General features: G+C 62.1%; 3 protein-coding genes across 3 annotated transcripts; all 3 read right to left on the minus strand.

Annotated features, from left to right (window-relative positions):
- Window positions 1-2,713: 2,713 nt before the first annotated feature.
- On the minus strand, window positions 2,714-4,108 carry LINJ_28_1820 (conserved hypothetical protein; the record flags this gene model as incomplete). The annotated part of the gene is made up of 1 exon (XM_003392627.1): window positions 2,714-4,108. The coding sequence occupies one exon, from the start codon at window positions 4,106-4,108 to the stop codon at window positions 2,714-2,716; it is 1,395 nt and encodes a 464-aa protein (XP_003392675.1).
- Window positions 4,109-6,010: 1,902 nt separating this feature from the next.
- On the minus strand, window positions 6,011-13,384 carry LINJ_28_1830 (conserved hypothetical protein; the record flags this gene model as incomplete). Its single annotated transcript, XM_001470173.1, has 1 exon — window positions 6,011-13,384. One exon carries the CDS (start codon window positions 13,382-13,384, stop codon window positions 6,011-6,013), a length of 7,374 nt encoding a protein of 2,457 aa, XP_001470210.1.
- A 1,332-nt stretch (window positions 13,385-14,716) lies between these two features.
- On the minus strand, window positions 14,717-16,063 carry LINJ_28_1840 (conserved hypothetical protein; the record flags this gene model as incomplete). Its single annotated transcript, XM_001470174.1, has 1 exon — window positions 14,717-16,063. The coding sequence occupies one exon, from the start codon at window positions 16,061-16,063 to the stop codon at window positions 14,717-14,719; it is 1,347 nt and encodes a 448-aa protein (XP_001470211.1).
- Window positions 16,064-17,766: the final 1,703 nt, after the last annotated feature.

Genomic DNA, 17,766 nt, shown 5'->3' on the forward strand with positions numbered 1-17,766 from the left:
TGTGTTGTGTTGTTTTAAATTGTGCTTCGTAGTTCTGCGGCTGCGCACGCGGTGCATAATGCCCGTGTCTGTCTCCGCTCAGGTTCTGCGCGTGTGCAGTCAGTCAGCGTGAGCACCACGCTCAGCATAAGCCACAGCTGTGCAGGGGAGAGAGAGGGAAGTGGGGGAGGGAGAGGGGGGATCGACGGCGAGTCGCGGGGTGGCGAGCGACCTCAGAAAGAAGAAACAAACCGAAGCGGAGCGAGCTAGAGACGGACTCAGACACACATGCACGCGCTGAACAACGGAGGAGAGGATGAAGACAGAGCGGGTCTGTGAGAGACACAAGGTGGCGCCAACAGCAGCGGCACAAGAGGTGCGGCGTTTGGGCGCACGAAGTGTCGAGATAAAGGCCCTCCCGCCGCTGCTTTGCTTCGCTTCTCAGCTCGCAAGTTGCTTACCCCACTTCCCTCCCTCCCGGAGAAAAAAAAAATGAAATACGCCAGCACTCGTGCACACAGACAGACAAGCGTAGGTAGGCGCGAACTCGAAAAGAGAAGCAACACGGCGTATCGGCACTCAAAGACAGAGAAGAATATCGTGTTGCTCAGTACGAGCAATCACGCAAGCACAAGAGATAAAGAAAGATGCTAAGCGCCGTGCACGGCAAGGGGGAGAGGGGAGGAGGCGAAGAATGCTGTCAAGCACTCGCAGTCGCTAGAAAGACAAGGAAGGAGATGAGAGACGCGGCGCCGCTACTGGAGGCGAAGAGGGGGGAGCAAGCCTGAACGTGTCTATACATGTAGATATAGGTGTATATATATATATATATAATGTAGATAGAGAGGCGGGGAAATGAGGTGCTGCTTTGCCGATGTTGCCGGTTCTGTGCTCTGCGCTTGAGGGGCGTGGGCGACCTGCACTCTGCGTGTGCGTGTGCGCGCCCCTCCCCCTCCTTGTTCGTTCAGAGGCAGCTGAAAAGGAGAAGCAGAAGAGAAAGAAGGGAAGTTGGCAAAGGGGAGGGCGCACGTGCTGAGGCATGGTCAAGCCAGTCAAGGAGGGGGGAAGGCCTTCATCCAAACACCAAGTACGCACACGCCATGCCCAAAAGGTGAGAAGAGGCATCTCCTCAACGGTTGGAAGGAGTGACATAGCGGCAGAGGTGCTTCGCACACGTGCACCAGTCCGCCAAGCAACGACGGCCACACGGCAAAATATATGGCGATTAGCAGCGGTGCACGGCGGAGGGTGAGACGGGCGGCAGTCCAGCGCATTGTAGCAACGGCCTGTCTTCTCTTTTCTCCCTGTCCACTTCCCTCAGCCATGCCCACCACGAGTGAGGGAAGGGGGAGAGTAGAGAAGGCTGTCGCGACTTCTTTGTTTTATTTTTGCTGTTGCTTGTTTGTTTTTCTTTTTTGTTTCGGCTCTGGTTGACGCTTGCATCATGCAGTGTTGCGTTACTTGGTTTTGTCTCCTGTATTTGCTACTTCGCGCTGTATGAAGGGGGAAGGGCGTGCGCAGGCGCTTCAGGAGCACACAAAAGGCAAAGACCCTTTTCTCCCGTGTCTTCCCCTCGGCGCGTCTCCTTCCTGCCATAGCGCATCCGTTCGAACGCCACACCACTCCACTTTACCATCACAACCACCAGGTCCTGGCACAGTCCCCACCCGCGTGATGCAAAGCAGCGCTAGACACGTGGTGCAGCGTTGCGCAGACTCAGTCATCGGAGCGCGCCCCCTGTCCCAAGTACAACTCACCCGCCCACCCACGCTTCGCAGGTCGCCTCATAGCCGCTTCCCGCCATGCCGGTCGCCACCTGGTGCATCCCCTCCCCTCGGGGGGTGACACGCACGCTCCCCACACCAGTAGGCAGCGAGGGCCGAGGGTGAGATACGATCGAGTCGCGCTGACACTCTGCCTCGTCGTAGAAATGATAGCAACGCGCTCACTGTCGCAGGTTTCTCCGATGCAGCTCCATGCACATAGCGGCTGGCATGAGTACGGATACATCGCCCTGGGCTCCCTAAGCCGCAGGCACTTGACCCTGTCAACACCTGAAATGGGTTTGGCATTGGCAAGGATATGGAGAAGCTGCTCAACCCCCACCCACCCAGAGAGAGCGGCATTACTGGGCCCTGATATGCCACGCGCTGAGAGGCGCGAGCGGCAGCACTACCCCCTCCACTCCCCACCACCGCCTCCTATCCCTGTGCCATTAGGGAGAAAACCACACACCACAAGAAAAAAAAAGTATTGGGCTGGTCCGAATAGAGGAGGGTTGGCCGGCAACCGCGAGGCAGAGGAACCGCTTCGCATAGTCGCATGAGACTCAGGCATTCGAGCAGACAAAGAAAGGACGCCAGAGGCAGCACGACAGAGTTGCGTCATCGACACACACACACACATACATACGTGCAAGCGCGTAGACTATCATCAGAAGTGAGGTCCCGCGGTGCCGCCGCATAAAGAAGATACTTGCATCTTTCCATTCCATCGCCCTTCCCCTTTCTTTTCCCTCCCCCAAGCGCGTAGCCTCAGAGACGAGCAGCGCCACGTTCACCCAACTCCCTCACCCGTCACCCGGGCAGCTTTGCTCATGGATAGCACGACGCTTATCGAAGGTCGCGCTGCCGTGCACGCTACCGGGAACTGTTGCGGGCCTCACGAATTGTACACTGGCCATACTTCTGGGCACACACACTGGACCCAGGATTCTAGTTTCGTCCCCTGCGGCTCAGCGTTGTAGCACGTGTCGCGTGCAGGCGCGCGGGTAGCCGATGACAGCGCTCAAGGCGCATACCGAGCTCCCGCATACCTCGGCGCCGCAGAAACTGCAGCGGAACTGCAAGGGATAGCCGCATCCGGCACACGCGCGCGGTGGTGGAAGACCGCGCGCGGGACGGGGGATTAACTGGGGCGCCCTATGGCGTGCCTTGACGAGTGCACGCAACTTCTCCTCATAACTCTTCAACGACGGTTTGGAGGCCTCTGTCATGCGCAAAACGCAGCGGCCGCGCGAGATGAAGTCCGTGCAGTAGAACGCCTCCGCGCGGCAACCGTACACCACTTCCACCCGCAAAGGCAGCTCCAGTAGCGCAGCTTTGGTGGGCTGCGAGGGGGCGGCCGCAGAGGATGAAGGCCGCGTCGACGTTGCCTTGGCGCGCTCCTCTGCGGGGCCAGCGGGGCCACGGCCAGGCAGCTTCACCCGCAGGAGGTGCTCCACAAAGCTCAAGGAGAGGGTGTGGAAGAGAGAGATGGGGTCCAGGAGCGCCTGGTTGAGGTAGCCGATCAAGACAAAGGGAACGCAGCTCCAGAGCTGTGCGGCCTCTTTGGCGGTGATGGTCGCCGTGCACTGAGGGAGCGCGTGCACGTCGGGGTAGTGATCCTCCACAAGCTCCTCGCTCACGAAAACCTTTATGCCAATCAGAAAGTCGTCGGCAGGACGGTCATACACAGCAGCCTCGCCACGCTCGAAGCGCATGATGTTGCTGTACTCCACCGGCGCCAGTGCCGAGGCAGCTGGAGCTGGCGACGTCGGCGAAGACGAAGACAGCGGTACTGATGCTTTGAGACCCTCCTGCGCCTGATGCTGTCGCTGTAGCGCCGTGCGTCCCTGAACACTTCGGAGCACGATGTCCGGTATCGGAGCCTGATGCCGCCGCACTTGCTGAAGGTACGCGACGCGGCCGCGCCACTGATGCTCAATGGCAAGCGGCACGGCATAGAGGTAGGCCATTCCGTAGAGAAGGTCTTTGCCCACCTCGCAGATGGTCAAGGTCCGCGGCTCCTGTCCAGGTAGCGCTAGCAGTTCCGCCTCCTCGACCGGTACGGGACGAGGCGAGAAGATGATCTTGCCGCGGTGGTTCCGATGGAAAGTGGACATTGGTGTACCAGGCCGCTCGACGAACGGCTGAGCATACCAGCTGTTCGCTGGCACCGATGGAAGCGGCGGAGGCGGCTTTGGGCTCGCGGCTGCCTTGGATGCGGACAGCGAGTGCAGCAGCGACATCTCTGCGGTGGTGGAATGCTGGCGCGGCATGGTTGCCGGAGGCACTGCCAGCGCGGTCTTCACAAACGCCGTACCGGGTGGCAGACCAGTAAGACGCGGGCGCGGCTGCGAAGGCAGCATGGCGACCTTCGTGGGGGCTGGCGTCGGGACAGACAGTGGAGCGGATCTCACCGGCTGCGACATTTTGTGTGGTCGGGTATTACGAGGGGAATATAAGGGGACGGGAAGGGAAGAAGAGACCAACACAGATGGAGAAAGAAAGCGGGAAAGACCCAAGACGCTTTCTAGTATTCGCTGGGTGGGAGCGAGGAGCGGAAGAAGTGCGTGCAGCAGCCTCGTAGGAAACGCTGAAGCACGCCTCATGGGCAACGCACAATAATACAAGAAAGAGAAGGATGTCGAACGGTTGGAAGGATGATGCATTCCAACGCATGTTCCCAACTCCGCCTCACGGGGCGAGTTGCCTCTTTCCGTGGAAGCGCATGCCGACTTTGCAGCTCTTTATTCGCGCCCTCGATACCCCCCCCCCCTGGCGCTGGCAGAGCGATCCACGAGACTTCTGTTGCCTGTAAGTCCTCATCGGGTAAAGCTACCCAGGAATCGGCAGGCCTGGCTGCCACTCCAAGAGGGAGTGCGGCGTGGTTGAAGCAAACCCTTACGACGACTTGATTCCGCGAGAGAGGGTATGTGCAGAAGAAGAAAGCGGGTAAAAGATGAGTGCTTGGTGTTGCATGCACGTCAGAATGGTGCGGAGTGTGTGTGTGTGTGTGTGTAGGTGTGTGTGCGTGCATGTATGAGCTCCTGTCGCCTTTCGGTGAGCCCTCCGTCTTCCGTTCTGGCGGCAAACGCTCAGAGAAAATAAGAATAGCACACGGCAATCGCAAAGACAAGAACACGCGCAGAGGACAGAGAGGAGGAGGAGACGCCGGGGCAAAATAGCATCCAACAAAACACAGCTGTGACCTCTGCGCCGGCCGGTCGGTCTCTCGCTGCGCTCCCCTCCTCGTTTGATTTTCACATGGTCAACGTGCGTGTGTGTACGGCTGTGCACGCGCGGAGGGAGGAGAGTGGGAGGGCCGAAAACGATCGAGAGGCGCATGACGCGCCAGCAGAGGAGCTCATCAGGTGGAAGAATGAGCTGCGCTGATCGAGCCGATGAGGCCGAAGAAACGCAAAGAAGAAAGCACGAATTATCGTAATAGAAGGAAGAGCGGGTAGTCTAGTGAACGCGTATGGCGAAAGAAGCAAAATAACACCGTCGTCCGCATGCACTCCGTTGAGCATGCGGTTTTTAGGTGATGGGAAGAGAGAGACGAGGAGGCGAAGGGGGGCGTGTGAAACCTCCTGAGGAGATCAATGGCGGTTGTGCACCGCTGCCCAGCAACGGCGCCCTTGCTCGAGCGCCTCTGCCTTTGTCGCTTCCTCGAATGCGTGTGTGTGTGTGTGTGTGTGTGTGTGTGTTCTTTTCGTTGTGGTAGCTGATTCCAATGTAGTGTACATATAAGTGTGTGTGTGTGTGTGTGTGTGTGGCATTAAGCAGTGCTGCTGCCCATTTCTTTATGGGCTTTTCGCTGATGCGTGCGTGAGAGTTGGCTCGCCGGTCATATGGGGGGAGGGAAGGGGGAGAGACACAAAACAAAAAAAGTGCAAGGAAATCTCAAAGAGGCAGCGATACAAAGAGACAAGTAAGGGAAGGGCATCTGGCGTGTGATATCGCAGACACACCTTCGTCGTCGAGCACTTACGTCCCCGCTGGCACACGCGCGTTCCATCAGAAAAGCAAGAAAACAAGAAGCAATGTCACATGCCGAAGGCACATTCTCCCCGCAGGCACCCCCAGAGGCAGGCAAGCGCACCGACGGACAGCCAATCAATACATAGAGGCACGTGTAAACGCACTCCTGCGCCACACCGTCAAGCATCACCCGTGGCGCAGCAAGCGCTGAGAAGTGCGCGCAAGCGAAGAAACAACCAAGACGCACTGGCGCGTCTGCTGCCGATGGAAGGCTAGATAGTACATCGTCAGTGGAAAGGGGAGGGAAAATCGGCCTCCTGCCGCGTTCGCGGTGAGTACATCTTAGAAACGCTCTGGAACGCCGCTGTGCGCTGCAGGCGCCGTAGGTAGCGCTCACGTTCTCCGCGTGTTTTCATGTCCTCGTACCGGCTTTCCTGGAAGGGAGCAGCGTGATCGTGTGGCTGTCCGCGACGGCGCCGCGGCAGCTTTCGCTTCGGCCAGCCATCCGACGTTCTGCCCTCGTATGAGCTGCCCTGGTCCTCTCCTTCGTCCTCCAGGGCGATCCTGTCATAGCCGAGGAGGAGATGCTGGTTGTGGCTCCTGTGAATGTCAGCGCGCACGAGCCGGAGAGGAAGCACGCGCCGCCCCTTTGCCAGGCGCATGTAGCGGAAAAGGCGGCGCTGCGGAAGGTAGTGGAGGTACCGCGGACACACGTGCGCCTCCGAGACGCCATCGGCATCCTGCGCGGCGCCGAGCGTGTTCTGGCCCCGTTGCCGATACCACGATGCAAGGGGCGCATGAGTGCCGGTTGACGCAGTCGGAAGCATTGCACCGCCTGTGCTGCGAGGCAACGGTACCAGAGAGGGAGCGTCCATGAGCACGTTGGAGTCGGAATAGTGCGGCAGCCAGCCATGCGCGCGACCGACCCGGCGATCGAGCAGGTGGATCAGCTTCTGGAGATGGAGCACGCGCTGGTGCTCCAGCGGCCAAGCGGCAGCCAAGCCGCGCTTAATCAAGCGCTGTCTGTGTTTGGCGAGGCGCTCACGGTTTTTAGCCTCGGCGTGCTGCTGTTTCGTGTGCCAAAGCTCTTTCATCTTGGCAATGATGGCTCGCAGCAGCAGTTGGGCCTTCATCTGCTCGTAGAGAATTCGCTCCACCTCGGCGGCCGCGTCTGCGCAAGATGCGCGGTGATGCCTCGCTGCCTCGTCAATGGCGCCGTCCCTCATGACAAGTGTGTGCGTTGGGCGCCGCTGCGCCTTTGGCTGTGGCGGGAACGACGCCATAGAAGGACGCTGCTTCTCAACATCGCCATCACCGTCTTCTGGTGATGCCACCGCTGCTTGAGAGAGACGGCTCCGTGTCGATGCAAACGCGTCATGCAACGGCCGCGGCGACAACACCGACACGCCACCGCCTGCGCTGTTAATATGGCTGCCTCGTTTTGTCGTGATGGTGCTGCTGAGGTTCATCTGCGGTGCACGCAGGCCCAGGCCTGAACCACGGCCCCGCTCATCCTCATCCGCCTCTGATGCTTTAAACTGCTCAAGCATTGGCGGAACCGAACCTGATGTGCAGAAAGGTCTCTCATGCGTGAAGGATGCGGCTGTCGCGGGATCGGCTGTATTGGTCAAACCGTCAGCACCGCCTCCTGCTTGAGACTCTCCACCGCGCAACCCTGGCAAAGGGCTGCTGTGGGAGAAGGCCGGCGCTGCACCTGCCACGGGTCCACCCCTTTCTTTCTCAGCCGGTGATGGTGCTGCAGCGTGGACAGACCCCTGCAGCAGTGCGCGAGCAGCCTGCTCCATCAGCTCCGAGATCACGGTGTCGTACCGCACAGGGTCCATCATGAAGAGCTCACGAGCATCTTCCTGCAGCTGGTCCAGCTCCGTACGCAGCGCAAGCGTGGCTGCACCCTTTGTCGCCTGCAGCGAGCGCTTGTTTGCCGCCGGGTCGACGCCGCCGACTCCAGTCGCGCCGTGACGCGGGAATTCGCCACTAATGGTTTGCAGGAACTTCTGCACGTGCGATAAAGTCTCCGTATCAGCGGCTGCCGCTGCCGCAGCCCCGGTTGTGGGCAACACGGAATGCGCCGCTGCCAGGGGCGACAGCGAAGCAACAGGAGCAGCGTCCGTCGTCTTGTGGAAGGCAGCGGCGCCCCCTCGTGTGTCGGAATCGAGACCGGCGCGCCTTCCAGTACCGCTGCTGACGGGTCGCCCACGCGCCATGTCGCGAAGCGACGGGCCTAGCAAGCTTGCCGCGGCTTCACGTGGGAGCAGCATGTACGGCTTTGCGCTGCCCGGCGTCCGCTCCACTACCACGACCGGTGGCGGCACGAACGCCTCCTGCTCCGCCCTGTCGCTTACCGGATCGATACCCTGCGGCGGCGCTGGTGATGTGCGGGCGGCGCCAGCCGGTGCGGCGGGCGACTTCGTGGCAGAGCTGTGAGCAGGCTTTGCCTTACGAGGTGTTTTGTGCGGCGGCTGTGGGTTCGCGGGCGACAGTAGTGGCAGCGGTGGCGTGGTCGGCGCGCCGGCGGCACCGTCGTCAGGGAAGTCGAAGCGAATGCATTCACCGCCGTGGCTCCCCACCTCTAGGGAGTGAAGGGGACGTGACTGCGAGGTGATGAGCAACGGCGGCGGCATCGTCCTCGGTTTCGCCGATGGCGACCTTGCAGACTCGGAGACAAGGTGCGCCCTGGATGTCGAGGCCTCCGGCACGAACCGCCCACCTGAGACTCGCCCGGTGGCGGTTTGCTCGCCTCCACCATGCTGCTCCTGCCTCTTTTGGGGGGATGACGACAGTTGGGGGGCGTCGATCAAAGTGGCGGGGAAGAGCGGTGGAGCATGGCTGCCGGTGCGAGAAGCGCCACCGCGATGCTCTTCCTCTACGGGCGCTGGCGAGTGAAGCACGTGCGATGCGGCCATTTCCTTCTCAGCCGCCAGCCGCGCGGGGTCGGTCAATCCTTCCCCGCCCACGCCGGCTCTGAAGCCGCCAGACCTCACAGAGCCTCCCCTCGCGTCCACGCTGCCTTCGGCAGCATCGCCTTCGCCGTCAGCACCGTCCATCATCGCCTGGCGCAGGATCGCCGTCGCGATTGCGTCCACCACAGAAGAAGCTCCGGCATCGGCCGCGGACGGGCTCTCCGTCATCCTCTGCCCCTCAGCACCCTTTCTGGCGAACGCGGTGGCGCCACACAATCGCCACCCCTCCATCAAGCTGAGAATGTCGCTGTCGTTCACAGACGCCCGCGCCTGCTCTGAGGCAGACGCGCCGGTCCCGCCACACTCGCTCTTCGACTTTGCAGACGACGCTCTTGCAGCCGCCACCTCTTCCTCCGTCGCCAACGTCAGCGGCTGCGCCGCACCGACAGCGTCGCCCTCATCGCTGGTCTGCAACACTGTCAATATCACCGCGTTCTTCTCCACCGCCTCCATCTCCGTGTGTGCATGCGGCACTCCCCATTCGTCGGCAGGGCGTGGCACGAAGGAGAGAGGCGGACTGTGAGGCAGATGCCTCGGGGTCGACAGTGACGGCTGACTCGCTTTGAGAGAGGCGTACGACGGCTGCAGCATCACCGCCGCCGCGCCGGACAAAGCCGTGTTGGAAACGCCATTGATATTCATCGGCGAGGCTTCGGTGAGCGCGGTGGCAGTTGCATCGGCGGCTCCCACTCCCGCAAGAGACGTCGGGGATGCTAGCGTGCCTTGCCTCGGCGTCCTCTTCGCTGTCTCAATGTCCGCCGCTGTGACCGGTCCTGATGCGCTTGGCGTGTGAGCCCTCTCAAGGCTCTGTCCTCCAGGGCGCTTCGATGCGTCGTCGGGCCCCTTCACCCCCGTCGGCTCCTTGCTGTCCTTGCCAGCAACACTCTCCTTCGACCGCCTCGAGGCCCCGCCGCCGCCAGACGCCGCGGAACAGGTCGTGAGTGGTGCCCGCTTGGCAGGTCGAACTTTGCGGCTGTCCAGAGACGAGCTGCGCGACCCGCTGCGGCGACTTTGGTCGCCGGTGGGAAGCGCGAAGGTCGCAGAAGCCGTCGAGTTCGCCTCCCACATGTCGTGCGAGGACCGTCGCCGTTGCTCTCTGCCGCGGGCAGCGTCTATTGCGCCAAACATGAAGGCCTGTGCGTAGGAGACGGCTTTGCAGGGCTTCGCAGGTGTAAGGGTGAGCAGCCGCCGAGCTGGGGCGCCAGAGGTGACTCTCATTGTCACGAGCGGCCCTTTCGCCACTTCCTCCACTGCCGCCCCAGCCTCCACCGTCATCCTCAGGTTCATCAATCGAGGTGTGTTCACCTGCACCACCGCGGCCATAGAACTGGCCGAGGCAGGTGCAGGAGTGGCGTCGCTGGTGGCACCGTCGAAACCCGGGCTTTCTAACGGCGGAGCGGATAGCGGCTTCTCCACGCGAAGCTCGTAGTAGAGATAGCGATTAGGTCCTTTAGCCTCACCGAGAGTTACGCGGCAGCCACTCTTCTTCTTGGGGTGCGTCGCTGCAGCGCCGGCGTGCGCCTCCGTCGCAGCAGCCCCGTCCCCCGCGAATTTTTGAGGGCTCCTCTTCACTCCGACAACGGTGAAGACAAGGCCTTTGTCCGCGAGGTACTCTCGCAGCAGCTCCGTCTCCACTGGCGCGGCGGCCACCGCCTCCTCCGCAGTCGGGCGACTTTGCACAGCCGCGCCAGACAGAAGCGTCGTCGCTGAAGGCTTCTTGTCAGGCTGAAGCGCACCGCTTCTTGGCGACGCCGACCGCGGGGCTGCGGCATTGCTGGGCGGCTTGCCGTGGCCCTCCTCGGTGGAAACCGTCCGCTGCGAGCCGCCAGAAGTGACAGACCTCTTGTCGCTCCCTGTGCGAGGCCTGTTGCCCTCCTGTCCCCACACCTGCGCCAGCGCTGCCGCCTCCATTTCACGCCTCGCGGCTTCTTCGCGCGCGCGTTTTGCCGCTTCAAGTTGCAGACGATGCCCAGCCAGCTTCTGCTCCATCTCGACCGCGTACTCGGCGTCGCCTTTGCCGGCACCTTCGTTCAGCTCCCGTCGGCGGGTTTCGATGAGCCGCACGTAGTTGTGAGTCGTGCACAGTTCATGCAGGTCGTGCAACAACCCAGTGCGCAGGTTGCGCAGCTGCGCACCAAGCAGCACCTTCTGATCATGACTCGTACTACTGCCACGCCGGTTCTGTCGGTGATGTATTGCTTCAGAGGAGCGCCAGTGTTTCTCACACAGGCTGTCTGCCTCTAAAGGCTGCACGCCACCATCGGTGGCGGCGATGGCGCCTGGCGTGCTCGAGGGAGGCCGCCGTGCCCATGACAGGCTACCATCCGCACTGCGCCGAGCCCGGTCATCCCCCGCGGTCACCTCCATCGGCTGCGAGCATGCATCATTGAGGCCTGCCTCCACCTCCTCGGCTCCGTTGATCTCCTGTTGGCAGTCTCGCTCTGTGGATGGCGACGCTACTTGGTGGTGGAGCCGCATCGACGGCGCCGAGAGCGGTCGGTTCTTACGCAGCTTCGCTGCATCCACATGCTCCAACTCGTACTGAGCAAGCACCTCCGACATGAAGCGAAGCAAGTTCAGCCGATGTGAGGGAGCGGTAGACGTGGATGGAACAGCACCGGTGTCCTTCGGGCCCTTCCGCCACTGCTGCTGGCCGCCGGCAGCCGGCGTCGGGGTTGCCGTGCTTATACAGCCTGTTTTGTTGCCACCGGTGAGATCGGTGAGGGAGAACGGCACCATGCTGGGCTCGCTGACCGTTGTCTCGAGGGAAGCGCGATGGCGTTCGTGAGGACCCGGTTCCGCCTTACCACACTCTCGTGCCGTCGTGATGGTCGCGGAGGTGGACAGTGAACGGTTTAAAGCGCCGCCGGGGATGGGCTGGCAACGTGTGTAGCGCATCAATGCAGCGGCCGTATCCTCATTCGCCGTCAACGGAATCCCACCGCGCGCCTGTTCCCCGGCCACCGTCCCCGCGCCCGTTGCCCGGTTCTCGCGCGTCTCCGTTGGCTGGGGATGCTGCATATCCGTCAGAAGCTCCGTATCGACGCTCTCCATGAGCCATACCATGTGTAGCAAGTTAGACGAGGCTTCGAGCAGGTCCTTCTGCTCCTTCTTCGCGCCCTGCAGCCGCTGCCGCAGCGATCGGCGTGGCAGCGGCTCTGCGTCGACAGCGGCTCCTGCTGTCCCGCGGAGCGGCTGTGTCTCTGCGTCTGTCGATGCTACACCGCCCACCTCCACCTCGAGAACCTCCTCCACCGAGTCCACATGGTCGTCCAACTGATACACGAGCTGGCGCAGCTGCGTGGCGTCAAGGTTGGTGCTGCCGTTGCACAAGAGGTCGTTGCTCAGCTTGTGCAGCTGAAACCGCACCGCGGTCAGGTCAAGCAAAGACGCCGAGGTCACTCTATCTGCGGCATGTCCACCTCCTCTGTCTTGGTGACGCGGGCTTGCTCCGCCCGCTGAAGGCGCTGTCGCCACATCGCTTGTAGCGTGGGGCCCTGGCATCGGCAGCAGGTTCAGCCGCTCCTGCCGCGTCTTCTCCCTCACGGCGTCGGCCACCTCCACCAAGTCTTCAATGTCCGCTACCGCGTTGGCGCGGCGCCCCACAAGCAAGAGAATCTTCGAGTGCTCCTGCGCAAGAACCTGCGCGGCGCGTTCGTTTTCGTCACGAAGCTTTCGGCGTGGGGGCACGGCGCTCGCCATCAACTCGGCCGCCTCGGCCACCAATGAGTCTGCCTTCGCCACTGCATAGCCTGCCTCTGGAGCGGCCACCTCGCCCGCCGCTGGGTTTCCTCCACGACAGCGCGCTGACGGGGATGCGGTGACCTTCGTGCCTCGCTCGCTCGTGTCGAGGCTTGCGAGGGAGCTGCCGCAGGTACTGCTGCCTGAACTGCTCTTGGGACGCGACAAGCGAGGGACGCTGGGTGGCAAATGCTCATTGGTGCACCCTCTACCGCGTCTGCGCAGGTGACCCGTTAGCCCACCCGGAGCGTTTTCAGATGTCCGCGATGCGGCCAAAGCATCCGGGCCCCCGTGTCGACGTCGCTGAGCGCTACCTGGCGCCTGCGAGACGTGCAAGCGTGGCATCACCGAAGGATCGTCGCCGCTTCTAGCATGCGCCGAGTCAGTCTTTGGCAGTGCCGTGTTTGGAGGGATTAAAGGGGAGCTACGAGGAAAGGCAGAGTCGCCGTTGTTGGGCACCTCAAGAGAGGTAACGCGCCGATGCCTCCGGCGATTGGCAGCAGTCGTAGACGCCGCCTCGCCGTCCTGCCGGGTGCCCACAACGCCGGCAGCGAGGGAGGAGGCCAGCGATATGGCACAGAGGCCTCTGCGGGCGCTGTGTTGAGGGCGCATGGATGGCGCCTTGCAACCGCCGGCACATTCTCCCTCGGCTGCGGCGACGTCATCGGCCAACTCGTCCAGGCGGCCTCCCTTCCCTCTGCCTGCGCCACAGATGAAGGTGTTCCCGAGTCGCTGCAGGTAGCGGGACGCGATACCCTCGAGATCCTTCGGCATTCGTCTCCCGCGTCGCGCCGGCGGCGGCGGCAGAACCATTGAAAAGGCGGAGTCTGCCGCCGCCGATCCTGGTGGATCAGTGGTGCTGACGGCGGCGGCGCTCACCGGCGTGCGAAAGCTGACGGAGGAATACACGTTGGACGGCGGCAGCATCGCTCTGCTCATGGACGCCAAGCTGCTTCGAGAAAAGATCGTCCTCTGCGTATCGCGTATTGTTGCACGTGTGCGTGTGCTGGTGAAGCCTGCAAGCTCCTACAGGCTGTGTGGAGAGTGGGTCGGTCTGCGCGTGTATGTTTATCGCCGTGCGCATCTGTTCTGCTGCAGCCAGCGCTTTCACAGGTGCTGCTGCTGCAAGTGTGGCAGCAGCAGCAGCAGTGGCTGGGAAATGAGGGGGCCGGTAGGGCAAGCAGACAACGCAAAGGAAACGTGAGTCCTTGCGCACCTGCCGCAGCCGTGCAGAGCCGTGCAGGGCGCGGAAAGAAAGCGAGGGCAAAGGGGGGTGCGGGTGGGTGACGAAGAAGGCGTCAAGGTCAGCTGCACACATATATGCACATGTACAATCCGTTACGATGGGAGGGAAGAAGCGAAGACGGAAAGGAGTAGGGGGAGGGTCGACCGGCATTCCCTTTCCTTCTGTGTAACACGCAGTCACAGAAACACGCCAGGCAATATGAGTGAGGAGCAGCGGCGTATTGTTTCTCTCTCTCCCCCCCCCGATGTGTATCTATTACGGCAGTGAGGGGTGGTGGCGATGGTGATAGTCGCGACAGCAATGTAAACGCACCATAAGAGAAGACGCCCCACACGTCCCGAAGCAACACCCACAAGTCAGACAGGGGCACACACACACGCAAGCGGCCCACGCTGCGAGAAGAGTGCTCCGCCTTTCCTTGTCGACAGGAGAGATGATACCGCGGAAACGGAGAGCGCGACAAAGTCTCTGCAAGGATGGTGCCCATCACATCACGACGGGCGGGGGTGCACACAGTTCGCACACGGCGAAAGACAGAAGAAAGAGAATTCGGCAGCGAGGAGGAGAGCTCGTCCCTAACCACAGGAGAGGAGAGGGTGCAGCCATCAGCTTGTGGCTGCGTCGGGACAGTCGTGCGCGTGCAACGTGTGAGAAAGAGTGCTACGTACACGGTGACGAGAGGGGAGCCGATGTTCAGAAAAGGGGTGCGGCGTTGCAGGGTGGAGGCTGAATGCGTCTCTGCACACACCCACGATCCCGCGCCCTCTCCTCCGCACACTCGTAGCGGCACTGCCGTTTGCTACGGCGGTGATCCGCCTCCCATGAGGGCAGTCGCCGTGGGAGGTGGCGCACACATATACGCACTCCTGGCGCAGCGGCTCGCATGCCGTCATTGGCAGTCCTGCCACTGCCTCTCCACGTCGTATTTGGCCTTTGTATGCACGTGCATGCCGCGGCGATGCGTTGCAGAATAGCCGCGCTCGCGTGCTTCGGTTCCCTCGCTCCCTCCCCCCTTCCTTTAGAGGTTAGCTGCCGCCGAAGGACACCGGTATGCGAACAGAATGTGGTGCGACGAGCGTCTCGCGCAAGATGGAGCGCAGCTCATGCAACACAAATTGCGACACCTCGTGCTCATTCACGTACACACCGCTTCCCTCCTCAACGCCGTCGCCGTCGGAGATGCTGCTGCTGCCAAAATGAGAATAGAAGTCAGTCGAGGAGCCGCCATCATCGTCGTCTCCGCCGACGATGGCGGTGATGCTCAGTCGATTCACCACGGACGGCGAGAGCGGGCCCGGCTCGAGCCACACCTCGCACATGTTGTGCTTCATGTTCACGCAGATGTAGCAGTCGAGGTCGAGGTTAGCGATACAGAACATCATGGGCAGGCTGACACGCAGTGCAACAGCGCCGAGTCGAATCTCATGCTGCACCGCAATGTTCAGCGACAGGTGCATCGCACCGCCGTAGGTTATGTGGAAGCGCACGTAGAGGCCGCCAGGACCCAGAACCGAGGTCAGCGAGTCCACCGGCTCCGGCTGCGACGGAAACTGTGAGGGAGAGGAGGAAGACGGCTGCTGGTGGAGAGACATATCAGCACTCCCAGCACCGCCGCCACCGCCGGTGCTTGCCCCGTCGAAGAGTCGATTTGACCCCGTCACCGGGTGCGGAGTCTTGGCCCCGGTGTGCGCGCGGGAAGGAAACCCGTGCGAGCACTCGCTGATGTTGTCCGCCGCGGCGGCGAAACCCACGCCAGGCTCCACGGCGGCGGTGGAGGTGGTCATAAGAGTTTCCGTTGACATGTAATGGCTCACGGTGTACGGGAAAGTTCCGCGCGTCTCGGGCCCGGTGGTCCCCTGCCCCTCCCTGCCACCACCAAAGAGTCCCCTGCCCTGCTGCTGTCGGTGAAGGTGCTGGCGCGTGCGGCCAGGCGGCCCGTCAATCGCGTTTTCGAAGGCGACGATCTCGACAAACGGCGGAGTCGTCCCCCATCCCACTCGGCCCACCTCCAAGTACACAATCGGCGGCACCTTGCTCGCGCTTTCCGCTGCGTCCGGGGAGGGGGACGACGCCGCTGCGGTGGAGCTCGCTGAGCCGAAGCACGGCCACGACGAGCCCACAGGGGTACGATAGACGGCCGCGGCGGGTGCAGCGGACGGCTCACCCGCGAAGGAGGCACTCTCTGATGGCCCGCCACCATTATTGCCATTATGCATGTCTGCTGCAAGCACGGTTGCACCTGCACCGTGATAGCCGCTGTTGTGCAACGGAGAGGCGGTGCTGATGGCTGATCCTGATATAGAGACGCCCGGGCCAACGCCGCTGCCACCGCTACCGCCAACTGAACCGCCCGCACTCCCAGGTGGAGGCATCTCTGCTGCCGATGCTGGCGCCGCCGCTCCAACTGCTGACAGACCAGCACTGCTGTGGGGTGCCTGCGTGCCAGAAGGGTGCAGTGTCGCCACGCTCGCGAGCGTGGAGCTGGCCGACGGGTCAGACATGGACTCCCAGCGACTCGTGGCGGCGCCGGCTGCCGCGCTCGCCGGGATGGCGGTGAAGCCAGCCACCATCTCCTGCGGGGAGCCGTTGCTGCTGGCGTTGAGTGAGTATTCCGACTTGCCCGCCCCAGCAGCGCTGCCGCCGCCACCGCCGTAAGCGCCGGCCGAGGAAGAGGCAGCAAGCCCTGCGCCACCGGGGACCGTGGTGGGAGTGGTTGCACGCGTCTTCGCGGCCGCTGAGGCTGATCCGGCAGCGCCGTTGCTTGTCTGCGCGGCATTTCGGCTGTTGATGCACTCCACCACCTCGGCGAGACGCTTGTTGATGAGTTGGCGCAGCGCCTCTGCGCACGTCTCCTCTAGCCGACTCCAGTTGAAGTGCAGCGACATTTTTGATCCGTCTTTCCAGCACCGCCCACCGCTCTCGAAACAGCGACGAAGCTAGAGCCGGCCACCAAGATGGTGAAAAGAGGGAAGAGGCGCGCCACTGCGTCAAGCTGTCGCAGTGGTGCGCGGGGATGGGGTGCGAGGAGAGTGGAAGAGTGGGGCGCAGTCGCAAACCACGACGGCAGCTGAATGACCGGTGGTGGGGTCCTGGGAAGGGGGCGAAGGGGTGGCGGTGCGCTAAAGACGCTTGTGCGCACACGCGCCACACCGGCAACCGGCTGAGCGCGCAAAGGCGAATCGAAAGAATATGGTGGCACGCGTACACGCATGCACAGATAGACATTACAGGAGCGCCAGAGGTGAGCGCCTTGTCGAGCAGACGTTGTTTCGCCTCCTCCTTTCCTCGAGTGTGTTCCTCCGCCACATGCTAAAGAGACGACAGACAGGGCGAGCATAAGAGAGAAATGCGAGAACAGATACCGGATGTAGACCTACGCCGCGACACCTTTCTGGATACCAGTGGGCTTAGATCCGCCTTTGCCTTTCACCTCCCCCACTCCCCCCCCTGAGGGTGCGAAGTGGAGCAGGGCCACAGAAGCGCACGTCACTCTCACTCTGGCGTATTCCCCGGGCACAGGGCAGCAGCCGCGCGGAGGCGCATGCAAGCAGCATAGAGAACGAGGGGGAGGGAGGGGGGGGCTGGGCGGAGGCACGCGGTGCCGCGTAGGAAGGCGGCTGCCTTGTCTCCAGTTCTTTTTTCTCTGGCTGCCCACGTCAATCGCGCCTCCGGTCCCGCCCACCACCCCCTGCGCCCCCCTTCCACGCTGGCCTCATCCTCTCTCAGCGAGAGGTGCGTGGGAAAAAAGGAGGCGGATGGGAGAGCAACGGATCAGGAGAAAGGCGACGGAGCGGCGTGGCGCTGTTTTGTTTGTTTGATTGCCTGTTAAGAATGGCGCACACGCGTATCCGTACCACAGCGAGACGGCACGCCGACACACCGTCAGAGTGCGCAGTTCGTTCTTGTCTTGCTGTGTTTTCTTTTTGCGTGTCTGTCTGGAGCACGCATATGCACACATACACATACACATAAAACATCAAAGACCCATCGGTGAAGGCGAACAACAAGAGCGCAAAACGGCTGGGCAACAGAGTACAGGGTGAGAGAGAGAGAGCTGGCGGGANGNCTNCCTNCC

Source organism: Leishmania infantum, chromosome 28 (assembly GCF_000002875.2).
Source record: "Leishmania infantum JPCM5 genome chromosome 28".
NCBI lineage: Eukaryota > Euglenozoa > Kinetoplastea > Trypanosomatida > Trypanosomatidae > Leishmania > Leishmania infantum.